Raw genomic sequence first — 25733 nt, forward strand, 5'->3', positions numbered from 1 at the left:
CTCTTCTTTGCTGGATGAATACATTTTTCATAGCGCTCACCTTTAGATCAATAAACAAACAACTGTGTGTACCTGTGAGTTGTCATTATTCATTTCTCCTCCCGAGAGATGGCAGTATCGATAAGTAACAACAGTGTTGCCAGCTTTTGCGAGGAATGTATTTTATGGAGGGTGTTCGTGTCATTCGACTGCTCCTCATATAACCGAGTCCCAGAGAACAGTGATCAATTTTTAATTTTTGATAATTTCCAAACTTAAGGGGTGAGACAAATTTCGTACACGTAGCGACTACCATGGAATATAGCCGCCATCTTGGTTTTGCACCACTTGTAAACATGCAATCATCTCATTCCATCATCAGAGCACCGAACTTAATCTTAGAGAACTCCTCCGGTAAAATTTTGCAAGGGAAATGTAAGCCAGCTTCCGTCTTTCTGTATTGAGCGTCTTTGAGCGTCTTCGTATTTCATATTTTCCATATGGTGGGGGAGACCATGAGTCGGTTCCCAGTGAGAGCTCTTTTTTACTTCCAGCATTTATCGTTGCGAAATACAAATATTGTATTTTCACGACTGATCCAATCTGTGTGACAAGCCTAGCAGAGTATAATCAAAACATGTGGTACTTAAGAGTACTTAATACAGACATATTTGAATTGTGAATATTTCCGTCCCTATTTCCTTGAGGCGGTCACCATAAGCCCCAAAAGAGCGAGAATATGATTCATTTGTTAGACGAACAGCTGTAGGAAGGATTGTAAGACGGCTCATTCTTTCAACTAAAGGTGTATATTTTAAAATTGTGTCCTAGAAAAGGGATATGGAAATGAAATTCAGGTCCCGAAACTTCAATTACCTTTACCTTGAAAAAAGAGAAATATAACATCTTCAGCGCTCCTTACCGAAATGCTCTCTGAATCTGAGACTTTTCGGTTGTTTGATTGATTGATATATATTTACAAAGATTGTTAAAAGCAAAGCTTTACAGAACGAGAACTAGAGTTTAAAGTTGGATCTGAACCACTGTTGTGCGTTCGATTCTCACTCACCGGGAATTTTAATGGCGTTTCATTGTGACTTTTAATGGCATTTCATCTTTTCTTGGGAAATAACACAAGCTGTTATTGTAATTCATATATAAAAAACGAAGTGAATAACTGATCTTCGCACAGGCCAAACCGCTTAAGCTCGAAACTTGAAATTCGGACAGTAGATAAGGAAGGATTTTTGGCAATTCGAAGAAAGGAAGGGAAAATATGGTGGAAATTGTTTTAACAAGATGAATCCTTTAAGGTTAGAGACTTGAAATTTGATATTTGGATTTCTCGTTTAAGATAATTTAACTCAAATTTCAACGTTTTTTGATACTTGGGTAAAATGGGGAAAAAAGATGTGGAAAGATAAAGGGGCGGGGGATTGCAATTATTATAATAAAAATTAATATCTAAGAATCTTTGAAGGTTAAAAACATGGAATGTGGTAAATGGAAATCTCACTTAAAATAATTCAACACGTATTTCAGCGTTTTTGATATTTTACCTAGAAAGGAAAAAAAGGGGTGAGAATTATTATTGTTCCTATTATTATGTCTGTATCTCGGGATCCCTTGCGGTTAGAAACGAGGGTTGGTAATTTGATTTTTCATTTAAAATACTTAAACATGTATTTGAGCGATTTTTATCACTTAACGTAGAATGGAAGGAAAAGAGGTGGAGGCGGTTCACTAAAATGCCTTAAGAGATGTTTAACTTTCGTGACTGAGTTTTAGCTCAATTCAATTCTATATGAAAGATACAGAAGGTAGAACGCGAAATACTGTCACAGTTGCACGTAGAAGCATTTGCTATATTGTGCGAAGCAGGGCCGGCCTTAAGCTGATTGGACCGATTGCTCCAAATCGGGCCTTGCGCTAGTGTCGTCTACTCAACTGTCCAGTCTAATCTACTGTACTCTCCACTGCCGTTTTAACATCATATTAGGCCCCAGAGCAAACAAGTGTGTTGTGGTCCCTATGATTAAATTTTGCTCCTAATACATGTAATTAATACGTGCCATACTGCTCGTGGGGCCCTCAACAAATGACTATGATATCGTCAAGATGGTTCTACTACTCTCGGTTGTCAAGTACACATAGCAACATATTGCAATACAGGTACATCCATGGACTTCATAAAGGAGGGTATGGCCTCTTCCTAACAAGGAAATGAATAGTTTGTCTGTATTAAGTTTCCGGGTATAAGTACATATTTTCCGAATTTAATGCTGGAGTAGTTTCTTTATTTTTATACGTTTACACTTCTGTTGTAAAAATAGATATGTCCATTGAGTATTCTGCACACCCGCAACACCTCTAATACTTCTCAAATTTCCTTACACACACTCTTTGGCATAAAAATAGGTGTTTTCCTTGAGTTCGTGTAAAGATGTATATCATTATTCTGGGTGCACACCCTCTTTTGTTTTGAACACCCCACTAAGTAAAAGTTCCTGGCGTTCTCACTGATTATGTCATGTGATACTAACGTAAATACAGAGATGATACCAAATAAATCAGTCTCACAAGGGAAGGTCACAAACTGGCTCCGCTGAGATCTAAACGAGACAGTTGTGTTTTCTTTTGATATGTTATAAGGAGACGAATCCCAAAGTTATACGTGCCACCGGTTGGAATATCGTGAGTTAGAACATATTTCGTAATGTAAAAGCTATTAGCTGACAGAATAATTTGAACCGGGTCATTTGTTCGGAAATGGTTTGGTAGATGAAAAACTCGGCGAACACGTATCCCATCATTTTCAAGGGCACACTTTTTGGGATAAAAAAGTTTGCTCCAGGGCCCACCGCAGTGTCCCAGACGAGGTCCAACTCAAACGTTTCAAGTGGCAAGGGGGTTAAGTAGCACATCGTTTCAAAGCGCTGCGAAATGAAATAAGATGGAGCAATTCTCGACTCTACGACAATCCTATGCAAAATGGCATCGGGTCAAATTGTAAACAAAAACTTAATTAAAAAGTCCATGGCAACTCCTATGAATCGGAAACGGTGAGACAAATGTCAAACCAGGAAACCACACGTGTGGCATTGTTTTCAAAGTACAACGATTTAAAGTAAAAACCCTTGTTCCAGGGCCCCGCTCGATCCCAGATAGGGTCCAACTCAAAAGTTTCGAAGGCAAGGGGATATAGTAGCGCATATATATACAGCGTGTTGTGGGGCAGCGTCACCACACCGCCTCATGCTGTCTGCAACATCTTTGGATAGTTCCCCGGCTTTCCCGGCAGGTGGCAGCATAGTTCGGCCAAGGGGCTATATACATTCAACGAAGAGAACCTTGTTCTTCACGTTGGAGTCAGGAGGATAGAAACAACAGCAGCAGAGGCAGAACCGCAGCGGAGGCCAGGTCAGAAGTAGCTGAAGCATCGCATGGAAGAGAGCGAAACAACGAGTGCGCCAAGAACACTAGATTCAATATTTAATGGAAACTATATGTGTGAAGTGCAACGGACGACTGGATCTCACGATAAGTATTCAACCTTTCTTTGTGTACCTGTATAGTCTGTATCCGTCATCTGTAGATAATTTTGTAAAATATATATGAACCATTTAAAAATCTTGAATATCGTTTTAAAAAAATGAGAAACCACCTCACCACTCCACGCGCCATCTGCACAACCAAGGTAAAAATGCACTCTCATATTTGCTCCAGCGCAAATGCGAAGGTGACAGTGTTTCAAAACAACACCGACAACGTTTGGGAGGTGATTCCTAACACTAAGATAAGACAAAAAGTATAGACCATCCTGGGTGCACAAATGCTTCCTTTCGAAGTTATAGGCTGCCGAATACATGAAAAAAATGAAATTTAAAGGTCCATAGCTCCGAAACTATGGGACCTACTGTAGTCGGATCAATACTTCACTTAGGAACTAATACGTGGGCTATCTAAATATCCAAGTTTCAGAATCCTGCGGTACTTCCACAACAATTTTTATGGCGGTAGTTGAAGAGTACTTCGAATTATATGCCCGTAGCCAAACTCCCTCTGTAAAAATTGCTTCGTGAGTACCTCATGATTCTGAACTATATAAAATATATTTAGTTCGTTCAATAATGATTGGCACTCCCTCCTATAACTGGTGCCAAGTAGTAGTTTGAAATGTTTGTTGATGTATGCATTAAGATAGACTATAGTACTATCAAACCCCACTAAATGGTTTTGTTTCTTTCCGTAGGTAGCACATTGTAGCAGCAGTTGTTCCAACTTGCCAGAACGCTGGTGGACAGAGAAAAGACAGCATGGAAGCAGACAGACATGGGCAACGGTGGACAGTGTGGTTTCTCTGGAGCGAAGGAGTGAATACTTCAGACATCCACAACAGCTTATTAGCCGTATTTGGGGACACAGCACCAAGTCGCAGATCCGTGTTTCGTTGGGTATCCGAATTCAAAGAAGACAAAGACAGTGCTGCAAAAAACAAAAACACTGAGCGTCTTGCAACTGCACGCAGACCAAGCAACGCCGCGCGAGTGAATGATTTGATAATGGAACACAGGAGAATCACGTTTGATGAACTAGAGAAAGAAACAGGTCTATCACGGAGTTCCCTCTACACTATCATTCATGAGGATTTGAAGCTGCACAAGGTGTGTGCACAATGGGTGCCTCGTGACCTCACCGTTGCACAGAAACAAAAGCGTGTGGTGATTTGCCAGCATTTGATGCAACAGTACAGTGAAAATCCGACCGAGTTTTTTGAGCGTCTGGTCATCGTCGACGAAACTTAGTTCCTCTACGAGACTCCAGAATATAAACACTAGTCCATAGAATGGAGGCATACTGGAATCCCTCGTCCCAAGAAGGCACAGATGTGACTATTCGTGCGGAAACAAATCGTGACCGTTTTCTGGGATCAGGAAGGGATACTGCTGGTGGAATGGTTCCCTCCCAATACGTCCATCGACAGTGAGAGCTACTGCAGTTCACTGCATAGACTCCGCCGATGCATCCAACAACACTGACAAGGAAAATGGGGCCGTGGCGTTCTTCTCCAACACGACAATGCAGGGCCACATGTCAGTCGCCAGACAATTGCCATAGTGCATGAACTAGGGTTTAGTGTACTGCCGCATCCTCCATATTCGCCGGATCTGGCTCCTAGCAACTATACTTTATTTGACACCATGAAAGAGGGCATGAGAGGTAAAAAGTTCAACACAAATGATGAACTCCACGCATTTGTCCGCCAGTGGCAGAGAGAAACCCCCAAAGAATAATTTGCTACACAAATAAGGAAGCTTCCAGAACGATAGCAAAGGTGCATAGACATTGCCGGGGAATACCTCTAAAATAAACTGTAATCGTTTGTTCAATAAATGATTCCTGTGAAAACAAATTAATTGTAGTGCCAATCATTTCTGAACACCCCAAGTATATGTTCTACAGACCTTGGTGCAAGTTAGTTGTAAACCTGGGGCCCCGCAGAAGGTTCCCAATCGGGCCCCGCACCACCTAAGGCCGGCCCTGGTGCGAAGCCATATGCTGAGTTAACTGGGAGGTCTGGGGGCGAAGCCCCACCCTAGGCAAAGGCTACTATAATATAATTTTATTGTTGTTGTAGGCATAACTATAATTATACTGTTTCTCAAAGTTGCATTTAAGAAATTACCTCATAGAGCCAATTTCCAACCCCCTGTTCCTAGTCTGATCTAATGCTTTTTTCTTTAGGTGTAATTACAGTGGCGGCGTAAGGGCGGGGCGAGCGGTGCCCTCGCCCTGGGCCCCACATTGTGGGGGCCCCAGACGGTAGGAAAAAAATAATTACTAAGGAATCTTTTTAGCATGAGCTGTAGAAGGGCCGTCAAGGTTTATAATCCATACCTTCCCTAAATGTAAACGCAGTTTATTGTCAATCAACATTATACCAAATAAAGCATGAAACAACACAAATATCTCTCTAATAAAGCTAATCAATGCTGGATTTCCGTAGCTTCGGGCCTCACTCTTTTGGGGACTCGAAAGAAATTTAAAGAGAAAACTGAATGTAGATTAAAAATAAATAAAATAAAAATTTCATTATCATGGAGGCTCCCAAAGAAATTTAAAGGAGAAAGCTCTGAATATAGGTGAAAAATAAAGTAAAGGTTTCATACTCTTGGGGGCTCCAAAAGAATTTTAAAGAAAAAGGCTGAATGCAGGTAGAAAAATAAAACAAACATTTCAATTTCTTGAGGCCTCCAAGAAAATTAAAGAAAAATTTAATGTAGGTGAAAAAAATAAAATAAAAGCTTCACTCTCTTGGGGCCTCAAAGAAACTTAAAGGAAACAATGTATGTGTATTGAAATACGAATAAAATAAAAGTTTCACTCTGCTCAATAACCTCAGAGAAATTTAAAGGAAAAAAGCAGCTGTGTGGATTAAAATATAATAAAAGAAAGTCAAAGTATATTGTGTTGTTTACATTGTAAGGTCTTACGATGCAAGTAATGGGGCCCCGTCTGCTAGTCTGCTTCCTAAAATATCACTGTTTATTTATTTGTTTATTCGTATATCAGTTCAAGAGAAGGGTAAAAAGAAGGGATTAACGTACACTCGTGTCCAAAATTATTGTCGCATATCTATAACTGTCTTCTTGTAAGAATATAATTTGATAATGATTTTGCAGAGTACTTTTAATATTGATACTATGTGTATAATCGGGAAATGGATATTTGTGCTAAATTTCATAGGAAAAGAATTATAAATACGAAAATTAGAATGAGTAAAACAAAATGTTGCTAAATGGACAAGAAAGTTTTATTTTCGTTTTATTGTTCGTATTTACTGCTCTTTTGACATGAAATTTGCCACATACATGTCTTTGCCGATTATACACATACTAACATTATAAGAAATACCGGGTAAATTCGTTATCAAATTATATTCCTACAACAACATATTTATAGACATGCGACAATAATTGTGGACATGAGTGTACTTATGAGCAATTTACTGTATATTCGTGTATTGAAACATGAAACAAATTTCATTATTTCAGAATGTAAAAAAAAAAAAAAAATAATAATAATAATCCAGGGTCAAGAAGCCTCAGACAACTAACGCAGAGATGTATTATCTTGTAAACTATTTGTCCTTGCCTTGTGAGCTTATTTGAATTTATTTTTAAGACTTTTAGGCAACTTTGGCCCACTCCGAATGGATGATGATGGGCAAATTAGTGGGATGAAGAAAGTGGTAGGATAGAAGACAACTTCGAGAAAACACACACAATCGATGTTTGTCCAACACAAAGCTCTATGGCACTAACCGAGATCGAACCGCCTACTACACACACCAGAGGTGAATGCTTCACGGTTTAGCTACCGTGACATTTCTTGTCTTGTGTGTTCTGGGTAATAACTTAGTTGTATCTTGATTAGCATGATGCAGTCTGCTACATTTTACTTTCGTTCCCATGGTATGCTGCTATATTTTTTACGAGACAAACGAGACGAGACGAGACGGGACGGGACAGAACCTCTCGAGACGAGGCACGAAACGGGACGAGCACCTTTTTTCGAGACGAAACATGCTTTGCACGAGACGAGACGAGGCAGCCTGAAGTCTCGTCTCGTCTCGTCTCGTGGCAACACTAGGCCCCAGTTTGCCTTACGCCGCCACTGCTCAATTATACCACTGTAAAAGAAGTGTACTTGGACAAAATACCCTATACGGTGTTCATGGTCCCGGGTTCGATTCCCGGTTGGGGACAATTTGAACGACAAAAGTGGTTCGAATTCTACTGCAATCAGTAAGTGCACGTCTCCTTTAGCCGCAATGTCATTACCGTGGAACGTTAAGCTCATGCAACAAACCCAAATACCCTATGCATACACTTTTGTAATAGTGTCCTATATTTGTCTTCTCGCTCTCTTCTGTTTAACCCTTATCCGGGCAAGACATTTTTGTAACGTAAACGGGCAACCGGGGCCTGTGAGGCCCAGTATATGTTTTAAGTGCAGAATACACAAAATCAATGCCTATTGTCACTTACTGTTTAGACTAGTCTAGAATGTACCGGTATATATTTTTATCAAGTAGCGAAACTCCGTGTCACGCTTTTGTAAGCCGCCAAGCAGAATAGCAAATCCGGTCCAGACATTTTTGTAAGTAAACGGGCAACCGGGGCCTGTCAGGCCCAGTATATATTTTAAGTGCAGAACACTCAAAATTCAATGTCTGTTGCCGCATACTGTTCCGACTAAAGGTTACAATAATCATGTGTTCAATGTATAATTATGTGACAATTTGATCTAATATTTGACAGGAATTTCACTAAAGTTATACGGGGCCTCCTAGGCCCCGGTTGCCCGGTTACGTCAGGAAAAGATTTTCAAATTAAAAAAAAAAAAAAAAAAAACATTAGCTTTACCAACTCGATATGTTCATGATTTTAACTTCGACGAAAGATAGAATTCAGTATTTTGTGTCTTCGAAATATGTATGGTTATTGAGAAATTTTAGGAAAATGAAGCTACTGGGCCTGGGAGGCCCCGGTTGCCCGGATAAGGGTTAAGTGAAAAATTCCTAAACGTACCAGCAATTGAATACCTGATATACCGGTATTCATCTTTAAATGCATCAATTGAATACTGAGAGCGTTTCTTGAGAAATGAACAATTCCATGAAAACATAACGTCAAGGTTTATAAGTAAGTTCCAACAACTCTTGAATCCTGGGTTCTGTAACAATCATAGAAAAGCTTTCTTCTCCTTTGATACATCAGAAGATTTTGGTAACATTTATGAAGCCGCAATCCGAACGCACACTTAAGAAAATGTTAACAATGTTGACAAACTGAGGTTATGGTAAAATATTGAGTTTCGCAAAACGAAACGTAACAGAAATCCAAGTTCCTCACAGAGAGAACACTGAAATAATGTCATGGATAGGGGTCGACGACCGGAACATACCCTCGCATTCTATTGGATAGTGAAATCGATAGATTTAGGTTAAGCGTCATGTTTTCCTGCTATCACTTCAGTGCAACAAAGGGAAGCTATAATTATTTGCATAGAGCAGAAATGAGGGGAGCTTAGTGGCAGATAACCGATGACAAGATAACTTTTAACCGTTTTACTCTACTCAATTACTCTATTACCTTGACAGCAATAAAGTATTTTTGCGTGGACTGCAATTTTGGTGTATTTGAAATTCAACCCCTTGTATATTAATTTACGGTATTCTTTTTTCTTTCTTTCTTTTCTTTTTTTTTAAAGATGAGCAAGAAACTGAAGAACAGGACTCTATTGTCACTTCGGTGAAGCGACTGAAACTGGAGGAGGCAGTACAAACATGTGAAAATCAGTGATAAGAAATTCATACAATTTGAGGAGGCACATCCAAACAGGGTGTATGTGTGCCCTTCAATTCTTTCTAAATGCATGCTTTATTTATCATGCTTGGCTAAAAACATGGACTCGAATCAAATCGAAAGAAGTGAGCGCTTTACAGGCTTGTACCCAGGTCTAAAAGTGGATCTGAAAAGGTGGGGGACAGTAGGTGGCGGCATGACGTCACACCACCCCCTGCCTATCTTTGCCCATTGTATTTTTAGGGGGCGCCGTCTATATTTTTAAGAAGTGGAAGAATGGCGTCCCTCGTGTCCCTTTTTCACTTTTACTCCTGTTTGTACCACTAACCCACCATGACACCCCTCCCAAATATCAATATCAACAAAATATGAAGAAAGCTTGTTCCTTTTAGCACCGATGCTATATGAGGCGTGCATCTACAGTTTTAGGTGGAATCCGAATCACTGTAATGCGCTCAGAGAACAAACGATATTGCCACTAATATAGGAGCCTAAAGTTCCTACTCTTGAATAAACTCTTGAATAAGTTCCTGCTCTTGAATAAATTTCTATTTTTTATATATATATTAATTTGAGAACCCTGAATCCAATCGAAATATTTTAACTCATGTCCGTCCATTGAGATCATTTTTCTCGTCGCCTCATGCACAACATCCTCCCATTGGCCTCAGTGTCCTCAAGTTAGTATTAAAAAAGAACAATTTTCACTAAGCGTATTCAACCATCGAACTTTTACCATTGGCGTAAACAAATTCAAAAATTACAATTTTGAGGACATTTGGCTAATGACTCCATGAACGGATTTGTTTAAAAATAGATGCATTGGATTTAGTGTTCAAAAAAATCAGAAATTTGTTCAAGGGAGTGCACTTTTTACCAGTGCTATTGGCGTTAGTTAGTCCTTTCAAGGTGTTTCACCAGGAATTGAACCCGGGACCCCATGAATGAAGAAAAAGTGGTAAGTTAAACATGTCTTATACCTCGTGATAGGCATTACGTTGGACTATTTTAGAAGGGGGTCCAAATTTTCGGGGGCACAAATTTAAAACTAGAATAAATTATGTTAAAATTTATAAAATTACCACCAAAATTAGACTAAATTTACAGAAAGATCGAGATTTGTGGAAGGGATCCGGACTCCTTGGATCCATCTCCTGCGTACGCCCCTGTCTTGTGATGTGATACTTTAACATCTCTCTCTGTCATTTTTGTAAAAGAATTTTTACGAAGTGCAAGGAAAAAGGACACGTTTTATAGAGTTTTGGATGGATCTTTAAATAGACTGAGGATAAGAATATAAAGAGTGATCTTATGCAAGCAAATTATGAAAGTACTTAATTGTTACAGCGCAAGATAGGATGATGCACTTGCGTTATTTTGTTACTGCGGCAATAAAGCATCGGGTTCGTTAAGCCGTAAGAAAGAATATACTTCCCTTAAAAAAAAATTTAAAACCTTACAAATTCGGGTCCGAAAATGGAATGTGGGAATCAGGTTTATACCCCTCTCCAGCCCCGGATTGATATGCGCTCCATTCTTGCAAATTAAAATTCTAGTCACCTTGAAGCTACTTCATCTTCCAGGAAGCGAACCGCCCCCTCCAAACGATCCTTCTGGATCCGCTAGTGAATTCGCATCTCATAGCCTCAATGCTTCAAGGTAAGCTAAAATCCAAATCATCTTTAAGCGTGTTGATTGGCCAATATTTCTGAGCTCAGTGAGTTTGATCTTTCTGCTGTTGTTTCAGTATGTGCTGTTGGATAGCTGATAGAGTAGACTGTTGTCGACACTAACCTTTGTTTTATTTCATGATGCGGAAAGGATGATCCATAATGTCGAACGCCGCGGAAATCTGTGAAGAATCCTGGCTCGTCACCGTGCTTTTGCCACTTATAATCGGCATTCAACCGCCGAGGTTTTTCAACAGTTTCGTATAACTTGTGCCCGTGCCAGATAGTAGTATCTAATTTAATCTTCAAAGTTCCAAAATTGGAAACATTACGTAACGTCTTTCAATAGTTGAACGTCCGTGATCCATCATATTTGGCAGACAATTTTTTTGTATTTCTGACTCTGCACACTATTCCTCGAATTATTTTTCAGCTGTACATCTGGTCGGAAGAGGCTTTCCCGCTTCGTAAGTATGTAGCTCTGGTCCTTTCAATCTTGAAAGCATCTAAAGCTGCGAACTCAGACCTATTGCTCTTATGAGGTGCATGTATAAGGATCTTAAATGTATAGTGAGCAAACATTTGTTGTGGCATTTAGACATTTTTTGTTGAGCAACTTTCAGTGTAGATTTATTTTAAGTCTACTACAGACAATCTTGGTAATCTCGAAAACCGAATTCAAGAATCCTTCTTCCATCAACATCTTGTATGTATTTTCTTCGATATGGAGAATGCCTATGACAAGCCTTCGGTTGGCGTTACGGAATTTAAAAACAGCTTGATAACTGGAGTATTCGTGCCCATATGGTGTAATTCACAAAATCTTTCTGGAAAGACGTTATTTTAGAGTGTGTTTGCGTTCTAGCCTCAGCGATTTCTACAGGAAACCGCTCTTACACGTAATGTCAGACTGTTTGCTGTCATTGCCAACAATGTTTTGTCTAAGATCCAGACTTCTGTCTGAGGTGTGCTATATATTGACGAACTTCTTATTTATCGTACTGCTATATGTTAACAATATCACTCGACAGCTTCAACTGATATTTACTGATCGAAAGAAACAGGTTTTCGGTTTTCTGGCGATATGTCTCACTGTGTGTGTCCTCTGTCACCAAGGAACTTGCCTTGTTGATCCGAACTTGTACCTCAGTGGCACTAGTGTATCATATGTTGATAGGTCTGATTTCTGGATTGTGGCAAACAACACGCCACTGCGTTCTTCTCTAACAAGGAGACTTACGGAAGTGTGACTCACCGATTTGAATGAAACTTTGCACATTTGTAGAACATCGAAAAGTAATCGACATGTATTTTTTTAAATTTCGGCAATGGTGCGGGTTTAAGGGTAGAAACCACCCTTTGAACGTTAGGGGTGGTATCGAAGCATAGACAGAAAACAATCATTTAATGTAGAAGAAAATATAATGCCAGGGAGTTTTAGAACAGCTTATTCAAAATCTGACGTTAAATTTACGAAATATAAAATGGCGGATCCAATATGGCGATTACAATTACAAAAAGTCTTCTGGCTTGAAATGCTGTGCTAGCCAAGAACAATCATAGTTGGCAGGGATTACTGCAGGGAGGTTGCAGATCGATTTGAAACCTCTTTCTGTACTTATGTTAACATGATACTTGATTAAAGTGAGTCTCTGCACCTCTCACTATTCGGGTGCTTATGTATATTGAGAAGCCATGGTGGCTCAGTGATAGAACGTTCACCTCTGGTACATGGAGTCCCTGGTTCGATCCCAGCTCGCGCCAAGTGAACTTTGTTCTGGGCAAACACCGTGTGCGTGGATTTCCTCGGGGTTCTCCTGTTTCCTCCCAGTTTCTTCATTCCACCATTTCATTCATTTCTCATCATTAAAGGCAGGAGTCTTTCGCAAGTTGCGAAATCGCGAAAGTTTTCCGACGAAGCCGAGAGCTGGTTTTTCAACGAACTACGTCAGATTGAGTAAGGAAATAGGTATTTTGAAGTCGCGACAAAATGCAATAACTGACATTTTGAGCGAAATATGCGCAAAACGCGACAAATAGCGAATTTTTTAAAAAACGTCAAGTTCAGTTGTTAAAATCCAGAAATGAAAAGTACAATTTTCCAAGCAATGTTTTCCTTTTACAATTGGCAATGCTGATTACTACAATCTTTTCAAGTTCATAGCTGATAGTTGTGGAATGTAGAACGTTCAGTGTCGTGGTAATATTGTTTAAAAGATGCGAGGAAAAGTCCCTTTTAACGTTACATGCCTTGAGGAAAGAAAAGCAAGAATTGAATGAAATGTACGAAAGCCTTGGAAAATTATTTATTCGCTCATTTGTTGGGTGCCTCTCAAATCCTGATATAAAGACATCGTGCAAACTTTTTGTTCACATGCCAGGATTTTCAAAGGAAATTGCAATATATGAACCTTTGTATGTTTATTTCCATAAGAGTTTGAAGGAAGTTGTGATGCAGAGTCAAGATGGCAATGCCAATGTGATTGATATTTTACTTGCACAGAGAACCAAAGGGGAGGAAAATTTAAATTTCAGTAACTTATGCCTATTTGCAATATAGCTTCCAATAACGAATACTGAGTGTGATTTTTGTTAAATACAGTTTGATAATGGAAAGTTTGTATATTAGTATAATTAAAGTTTGTATATTAGTATAATTAAAGTTTGTATATTAGAGCTTGTAAAATAATTTGAATTGCCACAATTTCCTATAGTTTCACAACGAGAAATGAAACTCATTTGTTTACTTTCTTTACTTTTTATTTGTTTACTTGTTTTAGTTAAATAAGATCTTATGTACCGGTATTTATTACAAGAATTGCAAAAATGCTCTGGCAGCAATTTGTGTGTAGTATTTTTGTCTTGGGATATTACTTTTCTTACTGAAGAAATTTTACTTTGAATCACTGTATATTGTTTCCTACACAATTATTTGTTTGATAGTTGTCATGGAAAAAGCTTAAGTTCCCTTAGAATACTCAGGGCCGGCGCTAGCACTTTTGCAGCCCTGGGCGGTACTTTCAAATGCCGCCCCTTTAATCCGCAAACCTTATTTTGACAGAAAACGTTCAGGTATTAAGAAAAGTAAGATACCATATTTAAAAACATATATGAAAAGGAAAATTAAACAAAAAATTGAACTACCTCTCTCGAATGCTTACGTAATATTGAAACGACTCCATACATGTCACAATATTCAGTATGTTCGATTTCGCTGTACGTGATATACAGCAGGGCATACAGATTTTTTTATGCTTTAGTCCGACTAAGAATTTTAATTTTTAAGCTTATTTTATATCAAAAGGTGTTTCCCATATAGCATGGAGCAAAAAGATAATACAGTGAATCAACTAGTACGGCAAAAGTAAGTGATTAGCTTACGACTTATTATGTACTAAAACACAATAGAAATACACAAATTTAACATAATTTAATTGAAAAAAACTTTTCTTGTTTTGGTATGAACAAATTCCTTTATCACATTCGCGTAGTCCAATGTTTCAGCCAATTAATGTTCCATTGATATTATCACTAGACCACTTAAACGTGTTTGAGATATGGAAGAACGTAGATAGTTTTTAATAAGCTTAGAGTAAATTTCGAAAAATTTCTTTCTAAACTTGCCACGGTTACTGGTAAGGTAAACAAAATCATAACTGCAACACTGACATAGTGTAGAAGACCGAGTTCCTTCTCCTTCATCTGCATATCAAAATGCAGATGAGGGGCACATTTTGCATATCATTATTTAAATATATTAATTTGTGGTAAAATTAATTGCTTCTTAATTAGCATGCATATTAAATATTATCTTATTATGAATATTAATGGGTAAACACCGAGCGTAATACGGAAGTATTAATACAATATTGCTGTATATTGTATTTATTTATGTATGTTATTTCCTTTATAGGCTATGAATGATTTATTTCTTGCGTGCATCTCATTACTGGGACATTATGTTGTATATATTACATATGTTAATGAAGTGAGATAGTTATTATACTATTCTACATTCGATTAATTAAAGAAGAAATTAACGCATATTCTATGGATTCTTGTATAGAAGTTTGAACTTTGGGGCTACAAAGCTACATGGACAGAGATTTTTTTCTCGGCGGCACTTGTCTGCATCGAGAACTGCATGTGAGGTCTACCGGTAAGACAACTCACGAGTGAAGAAATCACTGAATGAGCAAGAGAAGATGACTCATTAAGTATAGGAAGTATCTTGTTCACTTCCTCTTGTAAAGCAAGACTGGTATGGATACATTGCTTACTGACGCTCAACATGCTTTGTTGAAAAAGTCGTAAAATTTTTAGCGTCAACATGATAGATTTTGAATTTGTAAAGGTGCGATTTTCACACCTTTTAGAAGAATTTCTCGAGTAGCTAGCTCATAGCGTCATTCCACCCGTCTTCACCAAAGTTCGTTACCCCGTCAGCGAGCGGACCTAGGAAATTTTCCCAGGATGCACAGCAGTTTTGAAGTTTTGTATTTTATTTTGATTCATTTTATATGTAAAATATTAATATTAACGTATTACGCTCACTAGTTCTTGGAAAGACCGTTCAAAATTCATGACTATATTTGTCAACGTGTTTCCCTGCGTTCAAGACATTTGGCTCTTGTATATTTTCAAAATTAATAGTAACCTAAGATGTTTTCTTTCTCTCTCTCTCTTGCAAACATGGCTACTGGGGTTAGTAGCAGACAGTTTTGAGGGAAGCCATAGGAAAAGAGACTTCCTTCTAATACCCAGAGAGATGACAGTTTTGTATATATGTACCAATGTATTCTATATATATATTTTTCTTTATTTTTGTACATTTTATCATGTGAAACTATAATGCAAAGTGTTGTTTTTAAGTGAAATAGTAAATGTTTACATGCTAGTGTTATGGACTTCTGTTTTGTTCAGAAGCTTTTTAAAGTGACCGCCATCGCAGGTGAGGGCAGCACCTCTCATAGGTGTCTGGCGAAAATGTGCAGGCAGAAGCTATATTTCTGTGGTCTGTACGTAGGAGACCACCCACGATATCTTGCTTGCGGCATCAAACCCTTTGTGGGAAAATTCTGAGAAGAGCGAGTCGGCTATTTTCCTGGAATAGTCGAGTTTAATAACCTTGTTCGTGGCTGAGCAAGGGGTAGTTGTTGTATAGTCTCGGAAGAGAACACTTCAAACTATCGTGTGTGAAGTTTAAAATTGACCCAGGAAGGTGAGAGAATCGCTCCCCAGGAATTCCTGTGATTATTTTACATGTACCGACATGTATCGGGCCTGGATTCGTACTAGTGAACAGTGCTGATAAATATCTATTTGATTGTGAATTACGTCAAAGTGCTTTGAACAGTGTTAACCTTCAAAATTTGAAAACTACATTATTATCAATTATTACGTCTGAACATGATTGTTTCAACCATTAACTTAAATATGGCTATTTCGCTATATTTTGTCAGCAGTACTAAGTAGCAGTTGTTCTGTCTACAAACTTTCTTAGCAGTGCAGTGGCACTTTTCACTAATTCCTAGTATAGAATTGGAATTTATTTTTCAAATCTCTATCTGAGAGATTCCTGGCCTGTCAAGCTATTACGGCAGTGCCATCCTTGGACTTTAGAACAAGGAGACAAGCAGGTGCTTGATTTACTATTATGCTGACATATCTTATGTCATTTCCATCGTCATTGTGACCATCCAGCTATTCTGCGTCGTCACGAACATTTCCAGTTTAGTGGAATGAGAATGTGGAAACTATATTTGTGTTTTCCGTCAGGAACTGTGCGTCACCCTTTTTCGGATGAACAGTGCGTCGTATATATATATATATATATATATATATATATATATATATATATATATATATTGATAATTCATAATCTCACGTATAAGTTGTGTACTACCATTGTATTTGCTATTATTATCCTCCTCTCTGAAAGACAGTCAGAGACAGTGAACTTGAAGTTATGAGGAGTGCGTGTAAAATGGGGTGTGTCTGTTTATCAGATCTTTCAGAGGTCAGACAGACCTCTATTGTTCAAATAATTTTTGTTATATAATTTCTTTTAGTGAAATTTTGTGTATATTTCACTTAAAGTGTGGTGCACCAACGTATGAAGAAAATGTGTTTGATAGTCAGTGTGTATAAAAAATGGAAGTGTTAAGTGCTTCTACTTTCATAAATGGTTTGCTTAACCACGAATAAATCTTCATCTATCCAAAGTATTTCCAGGGTGTCTGTTTTCCTGTACGGCGAGTACCTGATTACTAATTCCTATGTTTTGTTTTCAGGAGTGAGAGTCAAGGAAGCATTTCTCCTTGTATTTGTACATCTGACCATCTTCCTGTATGGGGCCCAGGGGGAATTACGCCCAAAGAACTAAAAAGGGACACAGTCATGAGTATAGAGAGTAATTAACAGGCTGCTACCTGTTTGTTTTGAAACGATTAGATTTTTTTAACCTTTTGTTTATTTTAAAACTCTCTATAAGTAGCTTCAAGACCATGACTGTAGTCCGAGAAAACCCTGAGATCTTTTGTTCATTTTTATTCATGTATTTCATGCTCTACCGACTATTAAACGTGGCAGTGGCGGCTTCCACAGGAGATCACCTTTATCTCCAAGCAGGGAAAAACATATGCTAATGCTATTTATTTGCATTTTATTTAGATTTCTGTATAAATTTAAATATCCCTAGCCACTCCACCGTGTATTATTATCTTTATTGTGGTGATGTACCCAAGGTATGCATAGATTTCTTCTAGAGCTACCTGCACCCTTACAATAAAATTCTTGGCTACCCAGCTTCAGGGCACGATAACTCACGCTCTTGCGCCAAAATACTTGGCGCCAGCAGCGTAAAGGGCGATTGAGTATTTCTCTTAAAATACTCATTGGTCAGTGTACCTTTTGGTTTTAAAATTTTCGGCTTATGTTTTGTCAAACCCCTCACAAATTTCCAAGAACTGCAGTGTGTCTTATAATGTTTTGAATTTTTATTTGTGCCTATGATTTTTGTGGTTTTGGTATACTGTGTTTAGAGAATTCAGGCTTATTAGAGTTTAGGGGGGAGGTAAACTTTGTATTTTATTCTATTTTCTTAATGGTAGTAACGAGAGCACAGGCTCGTCAACTTGGAATAATGGAAAACACAAACGATAGTTTAGTTGTAGCGCAGAGCGCTAACGAGCGCACCGGAAGTGTGGGAGAAAACACTGAAGTGGTGGAAACGGTTCCGCCATCCACCGGTAGGGAACCGGAAGTGCCTCTTCGGGAAGAAATTAACGAACCGACTGTTAATCCGAGTATGGTAGATACCCCAGTCAGTAACGATGTGAGCAGTATTAGTAGTTTAAACCTTGCGACCATTTTAGGCGAAATATTACAAGGCCAGCGTAGTTTGGAAAGCCGATTAGAGTCAAAATTAGAAGAGAATGCGAGAAACCTTGAGACCAAATTAGAAAGTAAATTTGAGGAAAGTTCTCGTAGGCTAGAGAGTAAAGTAGAAAAGAAGATAGAAGAGAGCAATAACCATGTAGAAATCAGTTGTCAGAGACTAGAGCAGGGTATTGAACAGGGCCTGGAGCAGGTGCGTAGAGAGTCTAGAGACATGCACCAACGTCTCGAACAGGCGATAGAGTCAAGTAATGCTCGTCTTGAACTCCAGTTGAAGACCGTGAGTTCGAGACTTGAGCAAAGCGAGCGCCAGTTAACGGAGCGGTTGGAGCTCACCACCGTCGAGTTAAGGGGGAGATCGATGGCGCCCGTGAAGAGTTATCCATTCGTGTAGCCGAAACAGTGAGTAGGCTAGACGAGGTGCAAGAAAATGCTAACAGTGTTGCCAGGCAGCTTGAGGAAAATTACAATGATCTGAATGAGAATTTACAGCGTGTCTCGTCTCGTGTTGAACAGACCACGCAAAATCTCAATAATCAGGTCAGGAGAGTGGAAGTGAGCTTCACTTCCCAACTTGCCAGACTTAGGGGGGAAATCGAGCAAGAGACGCAACTCGAGGAAATACGTACCGAGTGCAACGGTAGCATCCGTCAGATGCACGACACCGTACAAGACGTCTGCACTCAACTTGAAAAGAAAATGGAGGAGTGGAAGAACTCCGTGCAGAAAGAGACGAGCGAGGTGATTGAGGGACGTCTCGCGAACATCTCCGTCTCTTCCACTCAAGAAAGACCACAATCACCGAAAAACTCCTCGAGTCGCGACTTGCCCGGTTCTCAACCTGGGAACCTGGCTCAATCCCACGAGACAGACCCTGTACCATCGACGTCTCGCTCATGTACTCATGAGACGAGACAGAATCTGGCCACTGCACTAGGTCTCATTCACAGAGATGTAACCGAATCTGAGACTGAGACATATAACTTCATTCAGGACCTTGACCGCTATTTTGAGGTCACAGGTGTACCAGAGGATCTGCGACTCAGTTTCTTACCAAGGGCACTCAGGAACACGTCCTATCAATGGTTCCAAGTAAACCGTAGTAAGATCCATTCATATGATGATTTTGTTAGGGAGTTCAAGCACTGTTACTTAAGCGAGGAACGACTAGCAAATTTGAGGGCCAACATACTCACGTCTCATTTTGACAGTCGTGTGCACAAATCCCCAGCAGAATATCTGCTGGATTTGTTGCACAAGAATAGTATTTTGGAACCGAGGATGACAGACTCTACCCTTTTGAAAGTTCTCCCGAGGCATTTTCCAAATTGGTTATTTCGGGCTATTGTCTCGTCTCGCCCGAAAACCATAGCAGAATTGCTTAACTTGGTGCAAGAGCTGCAGTCTTCGATGACGAATCGAGACCAGTTCTTCCAGCAAAACCCAAGGAAGGGGGTCAACATGCTCCAGGTGAGCATGGAGAATGACAGAAATAGCCCCCCCGGCCATAGCGGTAACCAGCTGTCTCGTACCCAAACAAGGCAATCACGAGAAAACCAGCGTCATTACCAAAGACGAGGCAACAGGCAGCAAAATCGTAACAACCAGCGTTCGCCACCCCGTAATCAGAGCAACGGAAGTGGGTCGTCTGGTTGGTCACGTGGTGGGAACTCCCACACCCACCAAAACAATCGTGTAGCCCGCGGTAGAAGGGGAGGAATGCGCAACACGGAAACACAGCGACGGAACTCCTTTAGAGGGGAGGAGGAAGAGATCCAGTTACTGTAACGTTATGACCGTGCGCCCCCTCCACCGAACCGAAATAATGTTACCAGGAGTAACCAATCCTCATCTCCCTCTTCCAGGGAATGAGAATTGTCCGCACGTACTTGCGGCGACGGTAGATTGGACACGGAGAGAACTTGTTCAACCGAGTTGACACAATTATATCCCAAGTATGTGCGTAAGTCAGTAACCTGTTTTGATAATGTAAACATAGAGAATTCTTGCGAGACTGCAGTGAAGGAACTTTATACTTCAGAAGAAAAAGAAGAAGAAAATTGTGATTTTTGTCTAAAAATAAAGAACACGAAGCATTTTGATGAAGGCAATTTAGAAAAGAAATTAGTTTTGTTAGGTAGGAACGGAGAACCCATCGACTTAGACAGGGAAATATATGAGGAAGCTAATGGCATATTTAAGAACCTCTTTGACACTAGTAATGAACCGTTACCAGCGAACAATGTCATTTCACTACCAGAAATAAATGTTTGTTTATTTGGCAAGGATGTAAATTGTCTTTTGGACACAGGAGCGACCTGCTCCGCCATTTCTAAGGAATTTTGGGACACCGTCTAAAATAACCATCCCCCACCCGCATTTTTGAGTGCGAATAATATAAGGGTAACGTCGGCTTTTGGAAATAAAGCAGCGACTTTAGTAGGCCAAACTCTGTTAGTCATTGTGATACAAGGGAAGGAATACCATACGTTGGGTATTATTATTTCAGGTTTAAATAGGTCTTTGATATTAGGATCCAACTTTTTCACAGAATCTCGTGCCATGTTAGACTATGACACCGGCCTTCTGCATCTAAAACATCCACATGATGTAGAAGTAGCATTTAGATCTGTAGATTGCGAGACTGAAGATCTAGAAGTTCGATGTTTGGAGTGGAATGGTGAGTGCAGCAAACCATTTAGTTTAATGGATGAAATTGAAAATGTTAATTTTGATTTTTCCCCGTCAGACGAAAGACGGAAGGCCATAAGGGTTAATGCACAAGATGAGTCTAAGACCTCCTGAGAGCAGGCAACTCGTGCACCAAACTTGGATGATGGAAGATTCCCAAGTGCCCAAGAATTGGCGAATTACGTATTCCCACCAGAAGAGTGGATGAAAGTGAAGACTCGCGCCTCCCATTCAGATATAGAAGAGTTTGTATCGAACTACTCAGATCTCTCAGCCTCACAGAGAGAGTTTGAAAGCTGTGCTGCTCAAGCATCAAGCTTTATTTGATGTCAAGCCAGGTTGCATAGCTAACTACGAGCATGAGATTGGAGTAACGGACGAACGTCCAATCAAGACCAAACTTTATCCTTACCCTAAACGTTATCGAAATTTAGTATCCAATGAAATTTCGAGATGGCTCGCGTGGGGAGTGATAATGAAACAACCTACTGCATATATCAATCCACTGGTAGTGACAGCAAAGAATGATGGACGTATACGAGTATGTATCGACGGTCGAGCTTTGGCTAAGATTTCTGGTGATTTATCGGACCGACCAATGCCTCCCTTGTCTGTTCTCCAAGACATCTGTGATAATTCTTGGTTCAGTTGCGTGGATGCAACCGAGATGTTCCTTCAGATTAAAGTCAAAGAAAGTGATCAAAAGTATTTAGGATTTTTACATGAAGGTATTTCCTACGTGTTTCAGAAATTACCTTTCGGAACAAAACAGAGCCTTGCTTCATGTGTTCGAGCACTTGATATGCTTATAGGAACTGAAGCGCGAGAGTACTGCGGCGCGTATGTCGATGATCTGATAGTAGCCGACAGGAGCTTCAGTGAACATCTTGTACACCTCGACAGAGTGTTGGGTTTACTCACTGCAGGTGGCCTAACTCTCAGGCTGAAGAGGTGTAACTTTGCAAGAAAGAAATTAAACATACTTGGTTTCGAACTTTCTCAACACGGAATTGGAAAAGATCCGGAGAAAGTGAAGTCGGTGTTAGAATTCAGAACACAGAGAAACGTGAAGGAACTGCGTTCTTTTATTGGCTACTGCCAATATTACCGGTGCTTCAGCAGAAGGTACTCGGAAGTTCTTTATCCGTTGTTCAATCTGCTGAAGAAGAATGTGAGGTTCAAGTGGGAACCGGAACATCAGGCAGCGATGGAGAAGATCAAGGAGATCTTCCAAGAAGAAGTTGTATTGAAGACCGTCCTGGCTGATAAACAACTGATCCTAGAATCTGATGCGTGTGATTTTGCGTGTTCTGCTCTATTGTACCAGCGTGATGATAATGATGACATTAGGGTCATAGCTTTCACATCACGTGTGTTCAACGCAGCACAGAAGAATTACTCTGTGACTGAGAAGGAATTTTTTAGACTTATTGATGGGGTTGTTAAATTTAAGCAGTATCTAGTAGGAACTAAATTTAAAATTCGCAGCGACCATCTTGCTCTAAAATTTATCCTGTATTGTAGACTTACAAACCAGCGCATCACCCGTTGGGCAATGCTGCTGTCCAATTTTAATTTCGAGTTTGAGTTTGTAAAGTCGAATGAAAATTTGAGTGATTATCACTCTCGGTACTCTCCTCACACCGAAGAAGACCTCAGTGTTGCACTGAAGCCTATCCTCCAGGAGTCGCTGATGACCCTACTGACGGAAATTCCTTGTGAGTTGAGGAAGATGATAGCCATACTACCAGAGATGCAGTCTTCTGATCCTGTCTACGGAAAGATCAAGAAAGAAGTAGAAGAGAAGACGAACTCAGCACGAGTAAATGGTGCTTGTCACCGTTTTGAAGTATTGAACGGGCGTTTATGTAAACGTGACCGGGAAGGAGTTCGCATATGCATCCCAGAAGTGTTAGTAACTCCACTGCTCGATTATTACCATTCAGATCGAGGGCACATGTCGGCCAGTAAGTTGCTTCAACTTCTGACTGAATTTTTCGTATGGCCAAAGATGAGAGCGAGCGTGAGAAAATATTGTGCTTCCTGCGAATTACGTCAGAAGAGCAACCTCCCCCACTGTTATCGTCCGGGACCACTGAATCCCGTCGTCGTAGAGAAGCCAGGCTACCTGGTATGTACAGATTGGCTTGGGCCAATAACAAAAGGAATTGGGGGAGTCCATTATATTCTTGTTTTCTATGATGCTTTTTCAAAATTTATAGGATTATATGCATGTAGAAAAGCAAACACTGCCACCGCAGTAAGAAAGCTGAAGGAATATTTAAAAGTAAACCCTAGTGTGGAAGTCGTCTTGACAGACAGAGGGTCACCTTTCCAGTCTGAGAGCTGGAAAAATGAATTAGCAGACCTTGGTATCAGGCACATAACCTCTACACCATATTATCCCCAGGGAGAAATGGCAGAGGTCGCAGTAAAGGCTACCTTACGTTTACTGCGTAAATTGTGTCATGACAACCAAAGATTGTGGCCCAAACACTTAGAGAAAATAGAGAAGTGTTTGAATTCGGCGAAACACCTGACCACTGGCGTGTCAGCCTATGAATGCCATTTTGGACAGTCTATGTCTAGAGACATAGCCAGGCTCTTCGAAATCCCGGAAGTGGATCAGCGACATGACGTGCAGTACTACATAGATATCGCTAAGAAAAATCACAAGAAAAATGCTGCTGCACGGAAGAGAAATTTTGACAAGTCACACCGTACAGTAGTGTACAATGTGGGTGATCTTGTATTAACTAGAGTATTCCCGAAGTCGGATGCTCTAGCAGGTGTTTCAAAGAAACTCCTCCTATTTTCTGGCCCATGGAAAATTGTCGCTACCACGGGCAAAAACATGTACACGCTAGCGGATCCTGTGACAGATGAGGTCAAAATGACCAGAAATGCTTACTTACTCAAGAAGTATGTTGCTAGAGAAGAAGCGAGCAACGGTGGTACTGGTACAATAGAGACGCAATAAATAACTCACACCCGAAGCATCGAACCCCGGAATTGACATGTTAGTGTACATAGTGTAGTGTTACCGTGTTTATTTTAGTGTATTAGTGTATTGTGTGTATACTGGGATCTTATGTATTCAGGTTAAGTGAAGTAGGGCTTCCTGAATTCTCTGCATTTAGCTATTTGATCTAGTTTTCTTGTAATGATGTTTCATTGTGTTTATTGTTGTTGTGTATTATTTTGCTTATGTTTACAGGAACATACAATGTGCACCCGGTATGATCTACGTCCTGTATTAGTAAATACAGCACCTAGAATCATAGGGGGGAAATGTAGAAGGCCGAGTTCCTTCTCCATCTGCATATCAAAATGCAGATGAGGGGCACATTTTGCATATCATTATTTAAATATATTAATTTGTGGTAAAATTAATTGCTTCTTAATTAGCATGCATATTAAATATTATCTTGTTATTATGAATATTAATGGGTAAACACCGAGCGTAATACGGAAGTATTAATACAATATTGCTGTATATTGTATTTATTTATGTATGTTATTTCCTTTATAGGCTATGAATGATTTATTTCTTGCGTGCATCTCATTACTGGGACATTATGTTGTATATATTACATATGTTAATGAAGTGAGATAGTTATTATACTATTCTACATTCGATTAATTAAAGAAGAAATTAACGCATATTCTATGGATTCTTGTATAGAAGTTTGAACTTTGGGGCTACAAAGCTACATGGACAGAGATTTTTTTTCTCGGCGGCACTTGTCTGCATCGAGAACTGCATGTGAGGTCTACCGGTAAGACAACTCACGAGTGAAGAAATCACTGAATGAGCAAGAGAAGATGACTCATTAAGTATAGGAAGTATCTTGTTCACTTCCTCTTGTAAAGCAAGACTGGTATGGATACATTGCTTACTGACGCTCAACATGCTTTGTTGAAAAAGTCGTAAAATTTTTAGCGTCAACATGATAGATTTTGAATTTGTAAAGGTGCGATTTTCACACCTTTTAGAAGAATTTCTCGAGTAGCTAGCTCATAGCGTCATTCCACCCGTCTTCACCAAAGTTCGTTACCCCGTCAGCGAGCGGACCTAGGAAATTTTCCCAGGATGCACAGCAGTTTTGAAGTTTTGTATTTTATTTTGATTCATTTTATATGTAAAATATTAATATTAACGTATTACGCTCACTAGTTCTTGGAAAGACCGTTCAAAATTCATGACTATATTTGTCAACGTGTTTCCCTGCGTTCAAGACATTTGGCTCTTGTATATTTTCAAAATTAATAGTAACCTAAGATGTTTTCTTTCTCTCTCTCTCTTGCAAACATGGCTACTGGGGTTAGTAGCAGACAGTTTTGAGGGAAGCCATAGGAAAAGAGACTTCCTTCTAATACCCAGAGAGATGACAGTTTTGTATATATGTACCAATGTATTCTATATATATATTTTTCTTTATTTTTGTACATTTTATCATGTGAAACTATAATGCAAAGTGTTGTTTTTAAGTGAAATAGTAAATGTTTACATGCTAGTGTTATGGACTTCTGTTTTGTTCAGAAGCTTTTTAAAGTGACCGCCATCGCAGGTGAGGGCAGCACCTCTCATAGGTGTCTGGCGAAAATGTGCAGGCAGAAGCTA

General features: G+C 39.5%; 1 protein-coding gene across 1 annotated transcript; it reads left to right on the plus strand.

Moving 5' to 3' along the window:
- The first annotated feature begins 4295 nt into the window (after positions 1-4295).
- LOC145678443 (uncharacterized) lies at positions 4296-4784 on the plus strand. Its single transcript, XM_081748578.1, has one exon. It carries the CDS (start codon positions 4296-4298, stop codon positions 4782-4784), a length of 489 nt encoding a protein of 162 aa, XP_081604704.1.
- Positions 4785-25733: the final 20949 nt, after the last annotated feature.

This window comes from Thermobia domestica, chromosome 1 (genome assembly GCF_964235325.1).
Source record: "Thermobia domestica chromosome 1, izTheDome1.hap1.1, whole genome shotgun sequence".
In the NCBI taxonomy this organism is placed as follows: Eukaryota; Metazoa; Arthropoda; class Insecta; order Zygentoma; family Lepismatidae; genus Thermobia; species Thermobia domestica.